At 38.9% G+C, this 20,375-nt stretch overlaps 1 protein-coding gene across 5 annotated transcripts; it reads left to right on the top strand.

Annotated features, from left to right (window-relative positions):
- Positions 1 to 8,379: 8,379 nt before the first annotated feature.
- HIGD1A (HIG1 hypoxia inducible domain family member 1A) lies at positions 8,380 to 17,833 on the top strand. 5 transcript variants are annotated; one of them, XM_007499788.3, is made up of 4 exons: positions 8,380 to 8,816; positions 12,511 to 12,636; positions 15,191 to 15,325; positions 16,859 to 17,833. In XM_007499788.3, exons 2-4 carry the CDS (start codon positions 12,540 to 12,542, stop codon positions 16,906 to 16,908), a joined length of 282 nt encoding a protein of 93 aa, XP_007499850.1. In that variant the 5' UTR covers positions 8,380 to 8,816; positions 12,511 to 12,539; the 3' UTR covers positions 16,909 to 17,833. The 5 variants fall into 5 exon arrangements, with proteins under 5 accessions (XP_007499850.1, XP_007499849.1, XP_056661082.1 ...); XM_007499787.3 differs by having other exon boundaries at positions 8,386 to 8,841; XM_056805104.1 differs by having other exon boundaries at positions 8,525 to 8,905.
- Positions 17,834 to 20,375: the final 2,542 nt, after the last annotated feature.

The following is a 20,375-nucleotide window of genomic DNA, read 5'->3' as shown; positions in this document are numbered from 1 at the left end:
GAAGGAAGGAAGGAAGGAAGGAAGGAAGGAAGGAAGGAAGGAAGGAAGGAAGGAAGGAAGGAAGGAAGGAAGGAAGGGAGGGAGGGAAGAAGGATGGGAGGGAAGAAGGATGGGAGGGAAGAAGGAAGGAAGGAAGGGAGGGAGGAAGGAAGGAAAGGAAGAAGGAAGGAAGGAAAGGAAGGAAGAAAGAAAGAAGGAAAAAAGAAAGAGGGAAAGAAGGAAGGAAACATTCATGAAATACTAAAGAGTGAAAAGTGTAGAACCAAGAGAATATTGTATATAGTAACAGCAATATTGTTTGAAGGATAATACGAATGACTAAATTATTCTTAATTATATGAATTTTCAAGTGAACCAAAAAAGGCCTATGAAGGAGATGCTATCCACCGCTACAGAAAGAACTGATACATGGAATTGTATTGAATAGTTTCACATATAAATCTATGTCAAATGTTGATCTCTAGTGTGGGAGGGAGGGAAATAGTTTGGAACTCAAATGTAATCCCCAAAATACAATAAATATTAAAAAAAAAAAACCCTTCCTCTTGCCCTAGAGTTTGCTTTTGGTTCTCAAAGGCTATACCAGAAGAGTGCAAACTTTGGCAACTTCAACCAAGATGGAGAGTCATCAAATATGGGCTGATAGTGTATTGTTTCTCTGTGCCTGAGGATTAGCTTAACTGAAGTAGCCCCCAAAAGACCAAAGATGGAAAAATTAAAAAGATGCAGATAGACCCCAGTCAACATTTTTAGGAAACAGACCTGGTTTCCCTTCTCGGAGGAGATTAAGCTATTTGGTTTCTGCTTAGCTTGGGGGGGGGGGGTAGGAGACAAAAGAGGAATTTCAGGAATATCAAAGGGCCAGCAAACTAACATTTGGCTAAGTGAAGATAAACACTCCTTAGACCACAACCCCAGGATGGGCTTCTTGTCTCCAACCTCGCATTCCTGTATTAAAGTCTGTTTGTTGTCAGATAAGAGCCTGTATAACTCTGTAATGTATATAAATTATCCTATAATGTCAGTCTGATGCAGTTTTCCATTAGGGAATTCTGCCCCAGCTGGTAGATTATTTCTCTCTTTTATTAATAAATTACGGTTCCAATAATTGAAATTCTAGGTGTCTGAATTCATTTGTGAAGTGTACCAGTTCAAGCTAAGTGATTAAAAGGTCCTCATTAAAAGGCAGTCTATAAAGTATTTTTTTTTTCTAGCCATGGTAACTAGTGAAGACAATCCACTGTACTAAGAGTTGGACTAGTTGTAATTTGTATTAGTCAAAGGAATACCTACACAATTTAAACTAAAAGTTTTTGAATTACTGAGGTAGATAAATGGCAAATTTTACTCAATATTTAAAGTAGAGGCAGTATGCTAAAAAGGAAAGGGTCCAGGATTGATCATCCATCTACTTGGTTTAATCTTTGATTTCCAACTAATTATCTGTGTGCACCTCATACAAGTCTGAATCTCCATTTCTCCAGCTGTAACATAAGCCTTTTTCCTTCTATAAAGCCATTGTTACTCACAGCACCCTGGTGAGGGTGTCAGAAACTTTTTATTTCTTTCTAGGTGCTATGAAAATGTTGGTGTTGTACCATCAATAAAGTTCAATATACTATTATACTCTATTTTTCTCATATTGCTTTCAAATCCTTTTTCTTCGTTTTTTAAATAATATGCTCCTTGCCTGGTTCCCGTCTGGCATTACTCCATGCTATATCTCCTCTTATCTTACTTAAGACACCTCTGTTCATACTTAATTTTCTTGGAGTTTCACTGAATCAACTCTACATTTTTCACTTTTAAGCCATTCCCTGTTCTACATCTCATATACTTTCTTCTTTTTTCAAACGATTAATTTCAGTGTTAGAAACAACTCTAAGACAAAAGGGCAAGAGTTAGGCAAAACGATTAAGTGACTTGCAGAGGGGTCACACACCTAGGAAGTATGTCAAGGAAGTTCATTCCCTCCCCCTCCTGAGCAGCCTGACCTGTATGGGTCAACATTCCTCACATAACACAGTTACGGATGCCAAGTTTTGGGTCCGTGAACATGCTGTACGTCAATAAAAGTGAGGGGGCAGTGACTGACCCAACTTTTGAATGAACGCGGGGAGAGAGCAGGCAGGTAAGGAGGGAGAGGAACAACTTAATGGAGGCGAGGCACACATGGTTTGAGATCCTAGAGTAAGGCAGCGAGATTTAACTTTAGTCTTATCTACCCTTTCTATTAATAAACTTTATATATTTAATAACTGGGTAAGAATATTAATTTAATTCTTACAGAAGGGTCTAAGACCAGATATGAACCCTGGACTTCTCATCTCCAGGCCTGCTGCTCTGTGCTGCCTAGCTGCCCTTCAGAGTTGCTAAGTTTTGAAGTTGATTATGTTTACATTGCTGTTAATGTATAAATTGTTCTCTTGGTTCTGCTCACTTAACTTTACATCAGTTCATATAAGTCTTCCCAGGTTTCTCTGAAAGCATTTCTTTCATTTCTTATAGCACAATAGTATTCCATTGTATTCACATTTAACTTGTTCAGTCATTCTGCAATTGATGTGTATACTTCAGTTTCCAATTTTTTGCCAATACAAAAAATAGCTTCTGTAAATATTTTTGTACATATGTATCTTTTCCTTTTTTCTTTGAGGTATAAGACCTACTAATGGTATTGTTGGGCCAAAGAGTACACAGAGTTTAGTAGTTTTTGGCATAGTGCCAAATTGCTTTCCAGACTAGTCAGGCTAGTTTGCAGGTTTACCAATAGTACATTAATGTACTTTTTTTCCCTCACAGTCAGTCCTCCAAGCATTTGTCATTTTCCTTTTTTTTTGTCATCTTTATCAATCTGATGGATAAAATGTGGTAGATCAAAGTTGTTTTAATATGCATTTCTCATTATTACCAAGTTATAGCCCTTTTTCCTGACTATTGATAGATTTCTTCTTTTTAAAAAAAACTCTTACCTTCTGTCTTAGAATTAATACTAAGTATTGGTTCCAAGGAAGAAGAGTAGTAAGGGCTAGGTAAATTGAGGTTAAGTGACTTGCTCAGGGTCACATAGCTAGGAAGCTTAGGTTTTTTTCTTCTGAAAACTACCTTCATATCTCTTGATATCCCAATTTGCCAATTAAGGAATGACTCTTTTTCTTATAAATTTTACTCAGTTCCCTATATATCTTAGAAATTAAACTCTTATCAGAGAAACTTAATACAAAAATCTTCCACTTTTCTACTTTTCTAATTTTAGCTGCATTGGTTTTATTTCTGGCAAAATTCCCTATCTCTTCTTCAGTCATAAACTCTTCCCTTGTCCATAATCTTGTGGGCAATTTCTTCCTTGCTCCATTAACTTGCTTATTTTACCCATTATGTCTAAATTATGTACTCATTTCAATCTTATCTTGTTATACAATGTGAGACACAGGCCTATGCCCACTTTTTTTTTTTTAAACCCTTACCTTCTGTCTTAGAAGCAATACTGTGCATTGGTTTCAAGGCAGAAGAGTAATAAGGGCTAGGCAATGGGGTTAAGTGATTTGCCCAGGGTCACACAGCTGGGAAGTGTCTGAGGTTAGATTTGAACCTAGGACCTCCCATCTTTAGGCCTGGCTCTCAAATCCACTGAGCTACCCAGTTGCCCCCTATGCCTAGTTTCTAATAGAGTACTTTCCAGTTTTCCCAAAGATTTTTGTTGAATAATGAGTCCCTACCACAATAGTTGAAATCTTTGGGTTTTTCAAACAGTATGCTTCTATGTTCCTTTGCTTCTGTGTATTGTGTGTCCCATTGAGCAATTCGTTTGTTTCTTAACTAATACTAAATTTCTTGCATGATTACAGTTTTGCAGTATAGTTTACGCCTAGAACTGCTAGGCTTCCTTCTTTCTCATTTTTTTCATTGATTTCCTTGATATTCTTGATCTTTTTGTTCTTTCAGATAAATTTTGATATTTTTTTCTATCTCTATAAAGAAATTCTTTTAGTTTTATTGACTTGGATCATTGATGGGTTGAATGTAGGCACAGATGGTTTGTTATCAGATTTTCATGATACAAAGCTATGTAACATTTAAAATTTAGGGGAGATGGGGAGACTGAGGCAGGTAGAAATTAGTTTCTCTCTGCAAGGAGTATTATATTTTTTAGAGGTTTATTAAAGGTTAAAGATTAAGAAAATATACAAGTAAGAAACATGTGCCTAGGCTAGAGGCCTAGACAAAATAACCTCACATCATTGAAGAGACGCCTCTGCTCCAAAACGGAAGTCCGAAACAGCCGAAAGACCCTCAAAAGCCTTTGAATCAACTTAAATACCTTCTCGATCTCGGCCCAGGTGAGATTACAAGGCATTCTGGGGAAGTGGAGCAAAGGCTCATGGGGATTGTAGTCCTGTATTCGAGTCTATTTTTTACAGCTAGGAGGGATAGCTAACAGAGTGGAAGCCGATCAGCATCTAAAATGATCTTTTTTAGAGGATAGGAACACTAATTCATCAATCTAAAAATTCTAGAAAGCAATTTAGAACTATAATGCAAAAGTCACTATACTTAGCATCCCCTTGATCTAGAAGTACCACTATTAGATAGATACTCTAAGGAAATTAAAGAGAAAAAGGATTCATATATACGAAACCATTATAGTAGCACTTTTTGCTGTGAGTACCCGTGAATTGAGAATTATGGCATATGGAATAGAATGTTGATTAGAATGTTATCGTTCCATAAGAAATTTCAAAAGTCAGAGAAATCTTACTAAATATGAACAAAGTGATACAGTGTGTAAGTGAATAGATCCAGAGCTGTTTATACAATAACCATAACATTGTAAAGGAAAATAACTTTGAAAGTCTTACAAAATTTAATCAATGTAATTGGCAGCCCCAAAGACTAATAATGAAGCATGCTTCTTACCTCTTGGGGGAGAGGTGGTGGACAACTATTACAACACTAATGTTTTGTCTGACTATACTTTTGCTATCACAGAGGTCAGAGCTGGAAGATTTCTGTTGTGATGCAGAAATTACAGAAAAAAGCATTAATGAAACATTAAAAAATACTAGAAGAAAGTATAAGGAAGTTCAGAAAAGGGCACAGACGAGCAGGGCAATGTAAGTACTACGATGTCAAACAATATATATTTTAAAAAATTTAGGTAATTTAAAAAATATAGGTAATAGATCACATATAATTACCATTTCCTGGCTTTTAAAAAAAATTGAAAATGTTCAGATTCATTGAAGATTTTCTAGTTAAAAGGGAAATGAAAAGGGAACAAGAATATATTAAATACCTACTATGTGCCAGACACTGTGCTTCCTTCTTCATACGTATTATATCACTTGAGATAATATTTATAAATTTAAAACTTTTAAAAATAATTAAAACCCTATGGAAATTTCTTCTTTGTTTTATGGGATAGCTTTCTGGGAGGGGAACAAAGGCATGAAGGGGGAAATTTAGGCTTTGTAAAAACAAAGCATATCAATAAAAATTTCTTTGAAAAAAAGAAATGAGATTTGCTTTTATGATTATCCTCAGAGGATGAATAATGAAAGAATTCTGGGCAGCTCTATAAAGAAAATGTAGCAAAGTCAATAGCCAATATCCTTTGCCCCTCTTTTGATACCAGTCCATCAGGAACTTATCCCAGAAAGCTGGTAGAAAGAGAAACATGGCTGCTCATACTACTTGGATGAACTGGAAGCAAACAACTATAATTTTTTCAGTAGATCAGTCAGACATTAAATATTTACTGAAAGACCTATTGGTTGGGCACTGTCCAAAACTCTGGGACAGAAATACAAAAAAAGATGGCCTCTGCCCTCAAGGAATTTACAATCTAATGGAAGACAGCACACAAAAGGAAGTTGAAAAGGGGTGGAATGGATTTGGGTGGAAAGAAGGTACTTGGAATGAGAGCATAATGGAGAAGTCTAAAGAAGTCCAACAGGAGTACTACTAGGTGTTGAAGTAGATTGAAGGACTACTAGTTCTTATCATCTACCCTACCATTGTTGCTCAGTAGTTTCAGGGATGTCCAGCTGAATCTTTTTGACTATGTATGAGATTTTCTTGGCAAGGATCCCTGATTCTGTGCAGGCTCTAAGGAAGGCAGTGAAAATTGAACATTATTTGAACCTACTCCTATGTGACTGGGAAATGGAACCACCTGTGTTTGCTCTTCAGAGACTCCCAACCAAGGACCTAGGCTAGGCCCAAAGATTGATGTGAGTTTTTTCATGATTGTTAATCTAAGTAACTCATATGTCTTATGTGAAAGGTGGCCCCATTCTAATCAACTAGTTATTGTTTCTATGTTCTTTTGATTGTGTATAGCTATAGCAGGGTTTGTGGACCATGTCAGCCCACAGCAATCCTGTTTGCTTCAGTTTCCTCATCTGTAAAATGACTTGGAGAAGGAAATGGAAAACCACTCCAGTATCTTTGCTATGTAAACTCCCAAATGAAGTCACAAATAAGTCAGAAAGGACTGCACAACCACAAAGGGATGTCCAGAGGCTGCTCATTGCACCTTTAAGCAGCTGTCATTATTAGGAAGTTTAATTTTATTAAGAGTCCTCTAACTCTCCCCCACACCCCTAATCCTATGGCTGCCCTGGGGAAATAAAGAATCCCTTTTCATTATGATAGTTCTTCAAATACAAGGATCACAACCCCGCCTCCTCAAGTCTTCTCTAATCTAAACATTCCTCCTTCCTTAAACCAATTGCTAAATGATGGTCAATTTGGGTTAGAAAAAATTGTGCTAAGTTAAAGGTCTTGTTTATTTTGTATTTTTCATTCCCTTATAAGGCTTAACTTTGAGGCAAGGCCCAAAAGTTGAATCAGTGAAAACAGAGAAGTCAGGTCTCCCTCAGTATTTCAAGTCATAAAAAATTTGTGGGAAAGGACCAAATCTAGAGTCGTAAGACTGGGATTCAAGTTTGATCATGGCCTAAATTGAATCAAGTCTTAAAAGCTGTTGAAATAAATATTCAGAAAGATTAATGTCCCTGTTCTGGACTTCTAAGCTGTTAGACTTCATAAAATGAGTGATCTACAGCTGGAAGGGACCTTGGAGGTCCTCCAATCCAGTAGGGTCAAACTGAAATGGTTGAATCCTTCTGGGCTTCAGACGAAACTCATGAGGAAATGTCAGTTTAAAATGTAATTGGGAGGGGAAGCTAGGTTTCTCAGTCAGGCCTAGGGATTGGAAGTGCTAGGTTCAAACTTGAACTTAGATACTTCCTAGCTGTGTGACCCTGGAAAAGTCACTTAATATGAGCTACCTAACCCTTACTGTCTGGGAACCAATTCTAAGATAAGATGGAAGGTAAGGGTTTTATTTTTAAAAAAACAAATATGGAAAATTTTTAACAAAGCTTAATACAATATGACATAGATAACATTACATTTTAAAATTAAGTTAAACTGTGACCTGGAGGGATGGATCCTTCTTTATACATTAATGCCTCTTCCCACATCCCGTCCTATTTTAGTTTGACCCTACTGGACTGGAGGACCTCCAAGGTCCCTTCCAGCTGTAGATCACTCATTTTATGAGGTCTAACAGCTTAGGAGTTCAGAACAGGGACATTAATCTTTCTGAATATTTATTTCAACAGCTTTTAAGACTTGATTCAACTTAGCAACTTTCCTTTTTTAGTTTATTTTAAACAGTCTTGTAGCATGAAAAACTCTTAGAATATCTGAGAGCCAAAAGAGAAGGAAAGTGGAAACTTCAGTCTTTTTGAACAGGGCACTTGGATTGAAAGTACCCAAGGGACAGAAAGGGCAGTGGAAGTGACCCCAAGTGAGCAGCTGGGCCAGACTCTGGGACGAAGCTGGAGGACCAGAACGTGTCTCTGGGAGAAGTTTAACCTGTGGAGACGGTTCTCTATGGGACCCCTGGGGCTCCTGGAGATTGTCCGTGGAAAGCAGGAAGGGGTAGGGGGGAGCTGGGTGGGGCTGGAGTAATAATAAGAAGCAACAATAACTTTAGCAAATGTGACGCGGTACCTCATCTGACCTGGCAAGTTGGTGCAGTTATCCCCACTTTACAGATGAGGAGACTGAGGCTGTGAAAGGTTGAATGCCTTGCCTAGGTCGGGCTAGCCAAGGCGTAAGGTAAGATTTGAAGTCAAGTCTTCCTGATCCCAGAGCTTTTACCAGATCCACCTAGCTGGAGGCAGGGGTACCTTGGGTTTGCCTCTAGCCTTCTGCCGTAACTGTGTAATCCCTGGGAATCTCCTCACTTTCCCCCGACCCGAGTTTACAGATCGCTTCGCAGGAACCAAGCCTCCCTCCACCCACCGGGTGAGTACGTGAGTCCTAGGGGCTCGGTGTACACGCCCAAGAGCCGGGAACAGGGCGTGACTAATGACGTAGCCAGGACAGTCTAGGGCAGCTCAGGTGACCTTGGCAGTCAGGTCTTTCCCCTAAATATATCCCGTTTCCGGGTCCGGTCCGAGAGGCTGAAGAGATACCACCCAGCCCAGGGTAGTGCGGTCCAGAGGGCTCGAGGGAAAGGGAAAGAGGACTCTAAAGCGCCTGCGCTCTTGCGGCGCTCGCAGCCAGGGGATCTCCTCTCCACCCCCGGGGCCTAGGACAGTCTCAGCTCCACCCTCGCTCTTCCTCTATTGGCTGCGACGGCTCCGCAGTGGTTGGAGCGGGAAGAGACAAAGCCCCTGCCCTCTCCTCTGGACCCGCCTCCCGGCGTCGTTGCGGAGGTCTGATTGGCTGGTCATTTCTAGATGATCTAAGCCGGGGAAGTTGGGAACAAAGCTGTAGACGAAGGCTGCTTGTAAAAGGTGAATCGGTATTCTGCTCTTCTGTGTGAGTAGCCTTATGGATCCAGGAGGTCTGCGAGCGGGCTGCTTGGAGGAGTGATAATTTTCGGGTGAAAGAAGCAGTTGGGGATGGGGGCTAGGTATGGGGGAAGGGCGGAAAGGAGGCGCGTGACCGCGCACCGTGGGGGTGAGGGGCGGGCGGTCTAGGGCATCTGCTGGGGCGGGGGTTAAGGGGGTACTTGGGTTAGAGTCGGGGGAGGTAGGACCCGAATGGGGGGGGGCGGTACTGAGCTGGAGAGGAGCTCTGCGGGGAGAGGGCTGTTAGCTGGAACGGGCCAGCGAGGATTATTCGGGGGTCGGGCTGGAGTGAGGGCCGGAGGACCAGCGGCGGTTGTTAGCTAGCCCTTAGGCAGGACGGGCCATCCTGGCTGCTGGGAACAGTAGGAATGTGTGCCTGGGCCCCATTTAGGGACCCTAACTGGGCAGGGCTATTTGGGGATGTGCAAGGGGGGAACTTCCTTCAGACTGAAGGAAACAGAGGCCCCTACGAGCAGGTTGTAAAGTTGGACAAGGTCATAGGAGCTGGGGGAAGTGTGAAAGGGTCATCAACAGGCCTGAGGGACCAGGCTAGGTCTAAATTGAAAAAGAACTTTTCTCCTCTTTTTTCCTTGGCATTTATCCCCAACTTAACACCTGTATTTCATCCATCTCTTCCCCTATATGGGCATCCAGAGCTCTGCTTCTACGAGTCACCAGTGGCTGAATAAAAATCCTTCCCCTCTCCCCAGTTAAGATGCGTTTGGGGTTTACTTGACGGTACTTTACTCTGTAATTCTGTAAAACCTGCATGACTCAGCAGTATTACTTTTGTTGTTAGGTCTTATTCAATCGCTGTTTGGTTCCTAGGAGACTTTTAATTCTATCGTCCACTCCTAATTAATTGTTCTGAATGTTGGTGGCATCTTACCGATGGTGAAGATAAATGCGTCATTCAAATGTCAAGGATTTCTTAAGTATTTTCTCCAAATGATTGTAAACAAATGTTTGGAGAATAAGGAGATTGTTACTTAAAAAGCCCAGAGCTGTGAAAGGCTCCAGTAGACTGAATATTAGAAATGGGCCTGCCCCTCTGCCTAAACTCTCCCACTAATTTTGTTTTGTTTTCGATTGGGACCTGTTAAAAATTGTTTATAATCCCTGATATTCTGATCCCCTTTTCTTTGGTGTTCTGTATCTGCCCCACTTCCCTCTAGGAGTCAGTACAGGAATAGGAGATCCAAGTTGAATTCCAGTGGATCGATTAGAAGATTAAACTAAAAGGTCATGCAATGATAATTTGATGTAGTTTTGAAATTGGTACCTGTAACTTAAGGTAGAGCAGTTTGGGTATTTCTTGAAATCAGTAGGATGAGTTACATCTAAGCAAGAAATACTCGCCTCCATTTTCTACCCATGATACCATTTTTTGGTTCATGTGTATGTGAGGTAGGGAAGGTTCTGCTAATTTCACTCTGCATCAGTTCATATAGAAATCCTCCAGGCCATCATTCCTTACAGCACAATAGCACATCACCATCATAAACCACAATTTCTTCAGCCATTCCCCAATTGAGAGGCACCTCCTCATTTTTCAATTTTTTGCCACCACAAAGAGTGTGACTATGAATATTTTGGTACAACCCTTTTTTATTACCTCTTTGGGGTACAAACCCCCCAGCAGTGCTATGGCTGGATCAAAGGGTATGCATCCTTTTAATGTCCTTTGGGCATAATTCCAAATTGCCTTCTAGAATGGTTGGATCAATTCACAACTCCACCAGCAGTGTATTAGTGTCTCAATTTTGCCACATCTCCTCCAACATAAAATGAGGGTTTTTTGACAGGAATGTAGAATTTGGAGTAGGAAAGGGAGCCTAGAGGTCATTTACTCCAGAGGAAGCCTACCTTCTTCATAACTGGAACCAGATTAAAATGTAATTGGGCTGTATTTAACAAAATAAATATAACATGTTACTATGTGGTTTTCTAAATTAAATATGTGGCTATAGGGATCCTTTTGTATTTCTGTTTGAGTTTGACAACACTGATCTAGTCTAGGTCCCTTATTTTGCCAGTAAGAAAATTGAAACCTAGAGAAGCACATATTAAGGGTTCCACACATGGTTCTTTAAGCCACATATCCCTGTCATAGTTATTTCCAAAGATTTCTCTCCTGAACTCTTTCTCATCATTATCTAGAGACTCAGTTATCACCTCCATACAGATAATTCTCAGATCTTTTTATGGTGTCCTAGCCTTTTTCCTGAGCTTCAGCTCTGAAGCTCAATTTCCTGGGCATTTCAAACTCAATATGTCAGAAACAGAATTCATCATCTTTCCCCAAGCCCCCGCCCATTTTCCTAATGATTGAAGGCACTTCTGCCTGGTCATAACCGTGGCAATATCCTTTTCTCACTCTTACCCCATGTATCCAGTATGTTGCCCAATTGTTTTTTTTTTCCTCTCTCCTATCTCCAGGAGATCTTTTGTTACCTTTTCCTTCTACTTACATAGATTCAGATTCCTCATCACCTCTCATCTGATGAACACCAGGCAGAATGATTACATTAAAAAATGAATAATATTAATTTGTATTGTGTAACTTCGTGACTTTGGGCAAGTTACAACTTCTCCGGCCTCAACTTCCTTTTCTGTGAAGTGAGAAATTTAAAGGTAGATGGCATATGTGGGCCTAGCCAACTCTTGAGGGCTGTAAGAATGGTTAGTAATGGTGGTCATTTTGTGAAAGACCTTGAATCCCAAGCTGAAGAATTATTCTTGTCCAGTGCTAATTGACTGCAAAGACTTGGGGCCCACCACACACCACAGTTCCTACTAGAAAACCAGAGGGACAAGGGACAGAGCTTCCCCTTTCCCCTTCTCCAAACATGAAGAAAAGCTGGAAGGCTTACTGATAAGATTTCACTAAATGTTTCATTCATTTAGAACAAAGATTTTTAACACTGTCCCTCCTCCCTCCCACCAGTGGGTCACATGATTTGAAATGTGTGTACAGGTTGCAAGTGTTTTTTACAATTAGTAATTAATCCAACTATTCTAGCATGAAGCTTGGAGGTACTCAGTTATAAGATAGTAGCAGCCAACAGATAGATAGGCCCTTAGAAGCCCAACTGTCTGGATGTGAGGTAATTGTTTTTAAAATCAGTTTAAAATTTCAGGCAGGGCACATTGGACCTGTATGTGGCATGCTACAAACTTAACATTTTGAAAAATAAGTTACCCTGTGCCTTTTCCAGTTTGGTATATTTTATTATTCCTTATTTGTAAATGTGCTTCTTGGATAGATGATTCTTTGAAAGCCATTTTTAAGTAGCTGTCTTTTTGAAGGAAGCAAATTGTTAATAGATTCATGACAAGGACTCTTTTTACAGCGTGTAAATGTTTGAATCAGAAGTGGAGTTTAATTTCCAAGTCTTTGTTGGAGGATGGTTAATGTTTCCATCTTGATCATGGGCCAGTTTTTATTTATAAGAAAAAAAAAAGGCTTGAATGTTCTTTATCAAGTACTGTGCTGAAAATTGAACTTTAAATATTAGAAGTGTTTGGAATTTTAGCCTGACATTTAGCCAAATGTGATTCAAGAAGAGTAGAAAAATTAATGATCAAACTTAGGATTACTTTGGAAATGTAAAACCTCTTTAAAATTCTCATTTAGGGAGCTTCTTCCTTCAACCAACTACTACTATGTCATCAGATAGTGATGTTTCTCTTTCTACTTATGATGAGTCTTCAGGATCAAAACTTGCCCGAAAAGCTAAGGAGGCACCATTTGTCCCAATTGGTAAGTCTACCTCTGACAAAACAATAATTTATCAATAAAGTGGTATCCATTGAAACATCATTTCTTTATAAGCACTTCCCAGAAGTATTTCTTTTCAGATAACTGTTGAAATTCAGCCAGAACAAGTAGTTGTACAAATTTCATTACTAGAATTCTTACATGCCAGAATTTTGCTATGTTGCCCTTTTCTCCAGTGAGATTAGGGAAAACAGCATGATATAGTTGAAAGAATGGCCAGCTGGTGTCTATCTGGAAGAAGCCTTGAATTTTAGGCCCAGCTTTGCTTTGTGATCCTGGGTAGGTCACTGAACTTTTAATTGGGTGACACTTTTGTCATCTATAAAATGAGGTAGTTAAATTACATCTCTAAAAGTTCCTTTATTTTTTTTTTCTGAAATCCAGGAACCTGGAAATCTTTACAAGAAGATTTTGCCAAGGCTTTTGTTTCTTTTTTCTTTTTTTAATTTTCTTTTTATTATCATGTAAAGCATACTTCCATATTGGTCATTGTTGTAAGATCACATTCATAGATAACCAACACCCCAAAATAAAACCATAAATATAGTGATGTGAAAGACAACTCCCAACAGTTCTTTCTCTGGAGATGGATAGCATTCCCCATCATAAATCTTTCAAGATTGTTCTAGATCATTGCCATCCTGAGAGTAGCCAGATTTTCAGATAATCATTGTGCAATATTATTGTTACTGTGTACAATGTTCTCCCAGTTCTGCTAATTTCAGTCTGCATTAGTTCATGCAGATATTTCCAGCTATTTCTGAAATCATCTTCCTAATAATTTCTTATAGCACAATAATATTCCATTACCAACATGTACCACAGTTTGTTCTGACATTCCCCAATTATGGACATACCCTCAGTTTCCAATTCTTTGACATCACAAAAAGAGCTGCTATAAATATTTTTGTACAAGTAGGTCCTTTTCCCCTTTTTATGATCTCTTTGGGATACAGACCTGGTAGTGGTATTACAGGATCAAAGGGTTTGCACAGTTTTATAAGGGCTTTTATTTCAGTAAGATAATATATGTGGAATGTGCACAACATCAGTTTTGATCATTATTGGTTCATCAATTCAGTTTTGGGAGCCTAGCATATATAAAGATTCTTTCTAAAATTATCCCAGGTGTATTTATTTAAGACTTAGAGATTTTACATTTCTATTCATTAGACTTTAAAATAATTTTATTGGCCAGATATGGTAATGTAGGTGTTTAATTCTTCCTATTTGTGGAGGCTAATGCTGATGGATTTCTTGAAGTTGGTAGTTCTGAACTGAAATGGAGCTAAAGCTAATTATTTGTCTTCATTAAGACTGGCAGGTGAGCTCCTGAGAGGAGGATGGGTATATGGGAGGAGAGAGATTCTTGATCTGTGCTGGAAAACAGAGCAGGCCAAAATTTCCATCCTGACCAGTACAGGAATTGGACTTGTGAGAATGTTGCATTTCCATCATCATCATCCACTGACTTATTGGTTAAGCTAGATTCCTCATCCATACCTCCTCTTTCCCTGGCCTACTGTAGTCTTCAATTTTGTGGGTTTTTTAATTAAAATATTTTAATTAAGCAAACTTTTATTAAGTACTTTATGTACAATGTGTTAAGTATTGAACTTAGGACTGAATTGCAACAGACCCTGCCCTCAGGGAGCTTACATTCTACTGGGAATATATAATATGTACAAAGATAACAAATAAAATTTAGGGGAAAACACCAGAAATTGATGGTGGGGCAGTGTCAGGAAAGGTTTCATTAGGTGATAGCATTCAAGCTGTAGTGACTCTAGACCACACTGGACACCAGGGTCTGTCCACCTCCCTATGTGCAAAGCAGTGTGTCAGGGCATGGAGTGCCAGGAGCAGGGCAGACCATGGTGACTGACATGGAGATGGTAAAGCTGAGGTACAGCTGATAAGACCAGGAAGATGGGAGGAGCCAGAGAGCAGATCTGACCCCCTCGTTTTACTGATGAGGTAGCTGAGGGCCAGAAGGCTACAGGACTTTGTACTTAAGAACTGGCAAGGTCTTCAAATGCCAGGCTGAAGAGTGTTAGTATTTTGTCTTGAAGGTTTTTGAGTGACACAGTTACATTTGTGTTTTGGTAATATAAATTTGGTGGCTGTATGGTAGATGTATTAGAGTTAGGTTCGAGAGAATTAGCTGATGTAAAGCACTCCGCAGATCTTAAAAGCACCATTCTTGATGTTGGTTGGAGTTGGAGTAGCAGCAGCAATAGTAGTATTGTACTCAAGAGATGAGGCTCGGAGCCTCATCTGAACTGCATTGATCAGAGCATCATGATGGGCAAATACCAAGCTTAGCCAAGTCCTTGTGTGATGAACTCAAAGTCTAATAGAGGTATGACAAAAACATGGATAGTGATATAAAGGTCACACTAACCCACTGGCTGAAGTGTGTAAGGTAAGTGGCTTATTTGTTTAATTACTTGTTTATAGGCATGTGATCCCCATCTCCCCCTCTCCCCCCAATGAATTTGGCTTACATATCACCTGTTGACTTTTTGCCTTATAGGAATAGCAGGTTTTGCAGCTATTGTTGCATATGGATTATACAGATTGAAGAGCAGAGGGAATACTAAAATGTCTGTCCACCTGATTCACATGCGTGTGGGAGCTCAAGGCTTTGTAGTAGGAGCAATGACTGTTGGTATGTCTTCCATAGCAAATATTACGTTCTTCACTAAATTTCCTCATTAATACATATCTTTTTTAAAAAATATAAGGTAAATAATACCTAGAAAGATTCCTGGATTGATCTGTTACTATATCTCTTGCATCCAAAAACGAATTGACTTTCAATCCGTTTATCATTTAACACAACAGAGAGTAATTTTTGGTTCACATTCATAATTATTACTACCTGTAGAATTCTAATAGATGTCAGGTACCTTTTTGAGGCTTTAGTTTTCTCATCTCAAAAAATGAAGGAGTTCAACCAGTTGAGATTTAAGGTTTCTTTCAGCTCTAAGCCTCATGCTCTTAATACTCTTTGAAGAGTTCCCAATCTTGGGTTTACAAAGTGGTCTTTAAGCCAGTATAAAATGGTAAGGAATATTTTTCCTAATTGCATATGTGAACAGTAATCATGGCATCTTCAGGTTAATGGAAATTACATTGTTAAATTACTGTCTTTTATTCTTTTTGGTCTCATTGCTACTGCCCTATTCTGGGCTTTTATGACTTCACACCTGAATTGCTGAATTAAGTAATTAGCCTCCTAACAGATTTTACTGCTCTACTAGGAGCAGTGAAGCATTAAACAGAAAGTAGAGGAGAAGCAGTCCTTTCTCTTAGTTAGATTATACTGTAATATAAGAGACTGAGCAAATATATGTAAGCACAAGTTTTAGCCATACCATTCTCTTCTGATGAATTTCCTTTTGGCACAGAGGTGTGACTTTGGCTTCTCAAAGGCTGTACCAATGAAGTAGCTCTGGAAGTTTTACTGATGTGGAAAGGCTTTGTGTACCAGCTCAGCCATGGATTGTGGCCTTTTTTCTGAGGATGCCTTCTCTAATATTGGGAAAGATTATAAACATAGAGTTGGTTATCAGATGATGAAATATTTTTGGTCGCTGCAGCTTATGAAACTATACAGGTAGAGAAGGCCTGCGATTTATAGTGATCGAAGGAACAAGTAAATGGATGAAATGACACATACTTGATGTATTGGAAATGTTTTCTAATCAATAATAGCAATCATGGGGTAAATATTGTTAGCATTATATATGAATCTACAGTGGGAAGGAGGGATTAAAAGTTAGTTGAGAGGGACATTTATTGAATTTTAATTATTACTTGATATATAATACCAAGATGTTTCTTTATAAAAAGTCCTGGACTTAGAATCAGGATATGTGGGTTGTTTAAATCTTGGCTCTTCTACATATTGTGCAATCTAGGCTCGATCACGTCTGGTTTCACTTTGGCAGCCAACAGATAATTTTGACTGTATCATTTAGATGTAACCTCATGAACTAGATAAGGAACTATAAAAAGTTAAATTCAGAATCCTTGTTATAGAGGAAGGTGAAAATGGAAATGAGTTTAGTGTCCTGTTTCTTCATATGACCTTTTCTTGTTAGTGGTATTGCCTGTTGTAGCCAGTTTTAGAACTGTCTTGGTTTATTTCATGTAGAAAATCACATTGAAAATCTAATTAACTTCTCTTTTTCTATAGGTATGTTGTATTCCATGTTTCGGGAATACTGGGCCAAACCCAAACCTTAGGAAGAAAGATGCTGTCTTCATGCTGATGATGTTTTATAGAGCTGGATACCTCACATTGAGGTTATTTATGTTAAAAAATCATTTAGGGGTATGTGGTTCTAAAAAGCACATGTCAGACACAATCATGATGTTTTAAAGATTGGATTTTTTTTTCATGGAGATTTTACTGTTTCCCAAGTAATGCAAAGCCTTCTATCCAAGCGTTTATTAGGAGAGCTAAGTTAGTGCAAAATGAACTAGTCATTGAAATTTCTTTGGATGATATGTTATATTTAGGTTTCCCAAGTCTTAAAAAATTAATGCTCCAAGTAGCTCCTATTGCTTTAACATGTGGCCTATTTTGGGATATAATATGGGAACTTCTTTAGCACTGGTCAGTCAACATTTCCTTAGGTAGGATGGTGGAAACGCCATTGTCTAAGGCTGGTTGGCTTTAACTAGGGCCGAAAGAACATCTGTTAGAAGAACACGAAATAAAACATTCTAGCAAGAGTTTTCTTCCCCACTACAACCTGTTTGTATTTAAGGTGAGCCTTGAAAAGTTGTTTGTTAACCAGGCTACTTTAACACAGTGGTATTTATTATAATGTTAATAAAACATGAGAATAACATCCCAAATATTTTTGCTGCTGTTACATTGAAATTGTTCTTTAAATACTATATGTTTTATATGTATTTGAAGTGCTTGTTTAGCAGTAAAGATAGAGAACTTTAAAAATGCGTGCCGTATTTGTTTTTTCACTGTGAGAGTTGTGTGCAATTGAAAAATGTATTACTTCCCTTTAGAGTTGGTTGTTTATCACACTATGAGGAAATTAATGTTTGAGCTTTGTTAATACCTGTGGGAGTCTAATGTTTAAGATGAATATGCATTCCATGGTAATAGCATGATACAGCTATCATTAAACAAAATGAACATATAAAAGTCTCATACTTTATTTTGAGTTGACTTAGTGGAAAGTATGTACCCTAAAAGTACAAAACCAATATATATTCCCAGAAAGCAAATGTAGTTATTTTCCTGCCTTAAGACTAGGAATAATGGAAGTTTAAATAGTGAAATCAAAAATTCTGATTCTGTAGCTGTGCATTGTTACGTGATTTGCATTCATTTAATATACATTTTGAAGTGCCAGCTATATACAAGCCCCATAGGTGAGTCAGATAATCCCTGTCTTCAAAAATAGCCTTGTTGGGATGATCTTGGTAGGCTCCAAAAGTAATGCAAATTAAAATAGTATAGAACACAGAGTAATTACAGCTTATGTTTCAGCATTTGCAGATGAAGAGTTAGTGAAGTTCTATGAGAGATTCCCCAAATTGAATTCTGATCCTCAGTAAATTCAAAGCAAAAGATAGGTGAGAAAAGGCGAAGATGGTGAAAAACCATGGCTCAGAAAGCACCAAATAAGAAACAGTTAGATGAATTTGTTAGTAATGTGAATCAGCTAAGGATAGACTGTGTGATAGAGCAGAGAATAGAATGGATACATGTGACCCTCAGAAAAAGATGACGTACAATAGCAACAACTCAAACTGTTGAAACAATTAGCAAAAAAATGTGGGAAATGGAAAATGTAGCAGTCCACCCCTAGCTATGGGCAAGGGAAACAGTTAGAAGGTAAGAGTGGCTTAGAAGAGAGCATGCTCAGTCTTGCGCATGGCTAGGAAGGCCTCTGACTCTTGACCCCAGCTTCCCCCAGGTGAGGCTGGAAAACAGGTTTCTCTGTGTTCACCTGGCTAAGATAAGCCACACCTGTACCTTGTCGTTAACCAATGATAATCATCCCTATATATTGTGTCATACCAAAGACATTAAAAGCAGAGCCACAGCAATCTCCGCCCTCTCGCTCTTTCGGATCTCAGCTCTCACCGATGCCTGTCCTTGCTGGAGCTTGGCCTCTGGCCAAGCTCCATCTTTAATTCCTTTCCTTCTCTATCTCTCTCACCTGGGACCTGGCCTTCGGCCAGGCACTTTCCTTTCTCTATCGTGTCTCTGACCTGTGTGGTATTAAATTTGGATCACTGGACGGGAATTAGCCTTTCGGAAAGAAGTCCACTGATCAGAGTTCTGCTGTGGCTCCATTATAATCAATAAGGCCTGGTTTCTGACTCATTTCTGCCATCTCATCTCTAGAACTTGGCTCCCTCACTCCCTTCGCGGTATACAAATCTTCTATCTTTTTTCTATCTTCCTACCTTGTGGCTTCTCGCGGGTTCGGGAAGCTTTAGAAAACATATACAAAAATTGAACTGTTGTTGAAAAGACATAAGCTAGGTAATGCAAGTGTATAAAGCACCAGACATGGGATCAGAAAGACTTCTTCCTGGGTTCAAATCTGGTCTCAAGACACTTAATTGTGGGACCCTAGGCAAGGCACTTAACTTTGTTGCAGTTCCCACAAATTTAAAATGAACTGGAGAAGGAAATGGCAAATCACTCCCAATATCTTTGTCAAGAAAACCTCAAATTGGGTCATGAAGAATCAGACAATTGAAAATGACTGAACAACAAAAATAAGGTTCAAATGTAGAACTGGAAGGATCTCAAGAGTATGTAGTTCAATCCTTTCATTTTATAGATGAGGAACCAAGTCCAGTAGAGGTGAAGGGTTTTGCTCAAATTCACGGCTGTTAAGTGTTAGATGATTTGACATGATTCAACATTATATTTGTCATGAGAACTAAAGAATGCAGAAAGTACCTTAAGAGACATCTGAGTTGGCAAGTGAAAAGATGGCTACTAATGATTATAAATAGTTCACAAATGGGAAACAATGGAAGAAACAGTTTAAAGAACTTAAGGAAGAGATCGAACTAAGCAAAGTCATCCCAAAGACATGGTGAAGACAAAAATGGAGGAAAACAAAAAAATGTTAAATATCTCTAAAATATCAGTGGCACAATCATACTTGGACCTCAACATAATTTCAGATATGCTTGTAGGAGAGAAAAATGACACTGGAGATGAAAAAAAGCATCCATCAGAACCCACAGTATCCAGAGGAAGCAAGTAGTCAATAAATATTTATTGGCTTCTGTGTATCAGATAAGGCAGCCTAGTGTCTTGGATAAAATGATGGGCCATCAAGAACTTAACCTCTGACACTAGCTATGTGACCTTGGACAGATCACTTCTGTTTGCCTCAATCCATTGGAGAAGGAAAAGGCGAACTACTCCCATATCCTTACCAAGAAAATGCCACAAACAGTATTGGTGTGCTCATCCATCGAGCCCAGAGCATTGGGGAGATCATAATCTAATAGACAATTGCAAATGACTAAGTGCAAGCAAACTATATACAAGATAAAAACACTAGGAAAGCACTAGAATTGATGCACAACCAGAAAAATCTTCCTATAGAAGGTGGGGATTTTTGCTGGTGCTTGAAGCCAGGAGGTAGATATGAGGGAGGACATTCCAGGCTTGGGAGATAGCTATGAAAATGCCCAAACTCAGGAGGTGC

The sequence above is a fragment of the Monodelphis domestica genome, chromosome 7, assembly GCF_027887165.1.
Source record: "Monodelphis domestica isolate mMonDom1 chromosome 7, mMonDom1.pri, whole genome shotgun sequence".
In the NCBI taxonomy this organism is placed as follows: domain Eukaryota; kingdom Metazoa; phylum Chordata; class Mammalia; order Didelphimorphia; family Didelphidae; genus Monodelphis; species Monodelphis domestica.
This window is presented reverse-complemented; position numbering and strand designations above follow the sequence as displayed.

Excerpts from the sequence above, each read along its gene's own strand:
- HIGD1A (XM_007499788.3), top strand. The coding sequence starts at position 12,540 with ATGTCATCAGATAGTGATGTTTCTCTTTCTACTTATGATGAGTCTTCA. Across the intron at positions 12,637-15,190 it reads GGCACCATTTGTCCCAATTG|GAATAGCAGGTTTTGCAGCT; the intron begins GTAAGTCTACCT and ends TTTGCCTTATAG. Across the intron at positions 15,326-16,858 it reads AGTAGGAGCAATGACTGTTG|GTATGTTGTATTCCATGTTT; the intron begins GTATGTCTTCCA and ends CTTTTTCTATAG.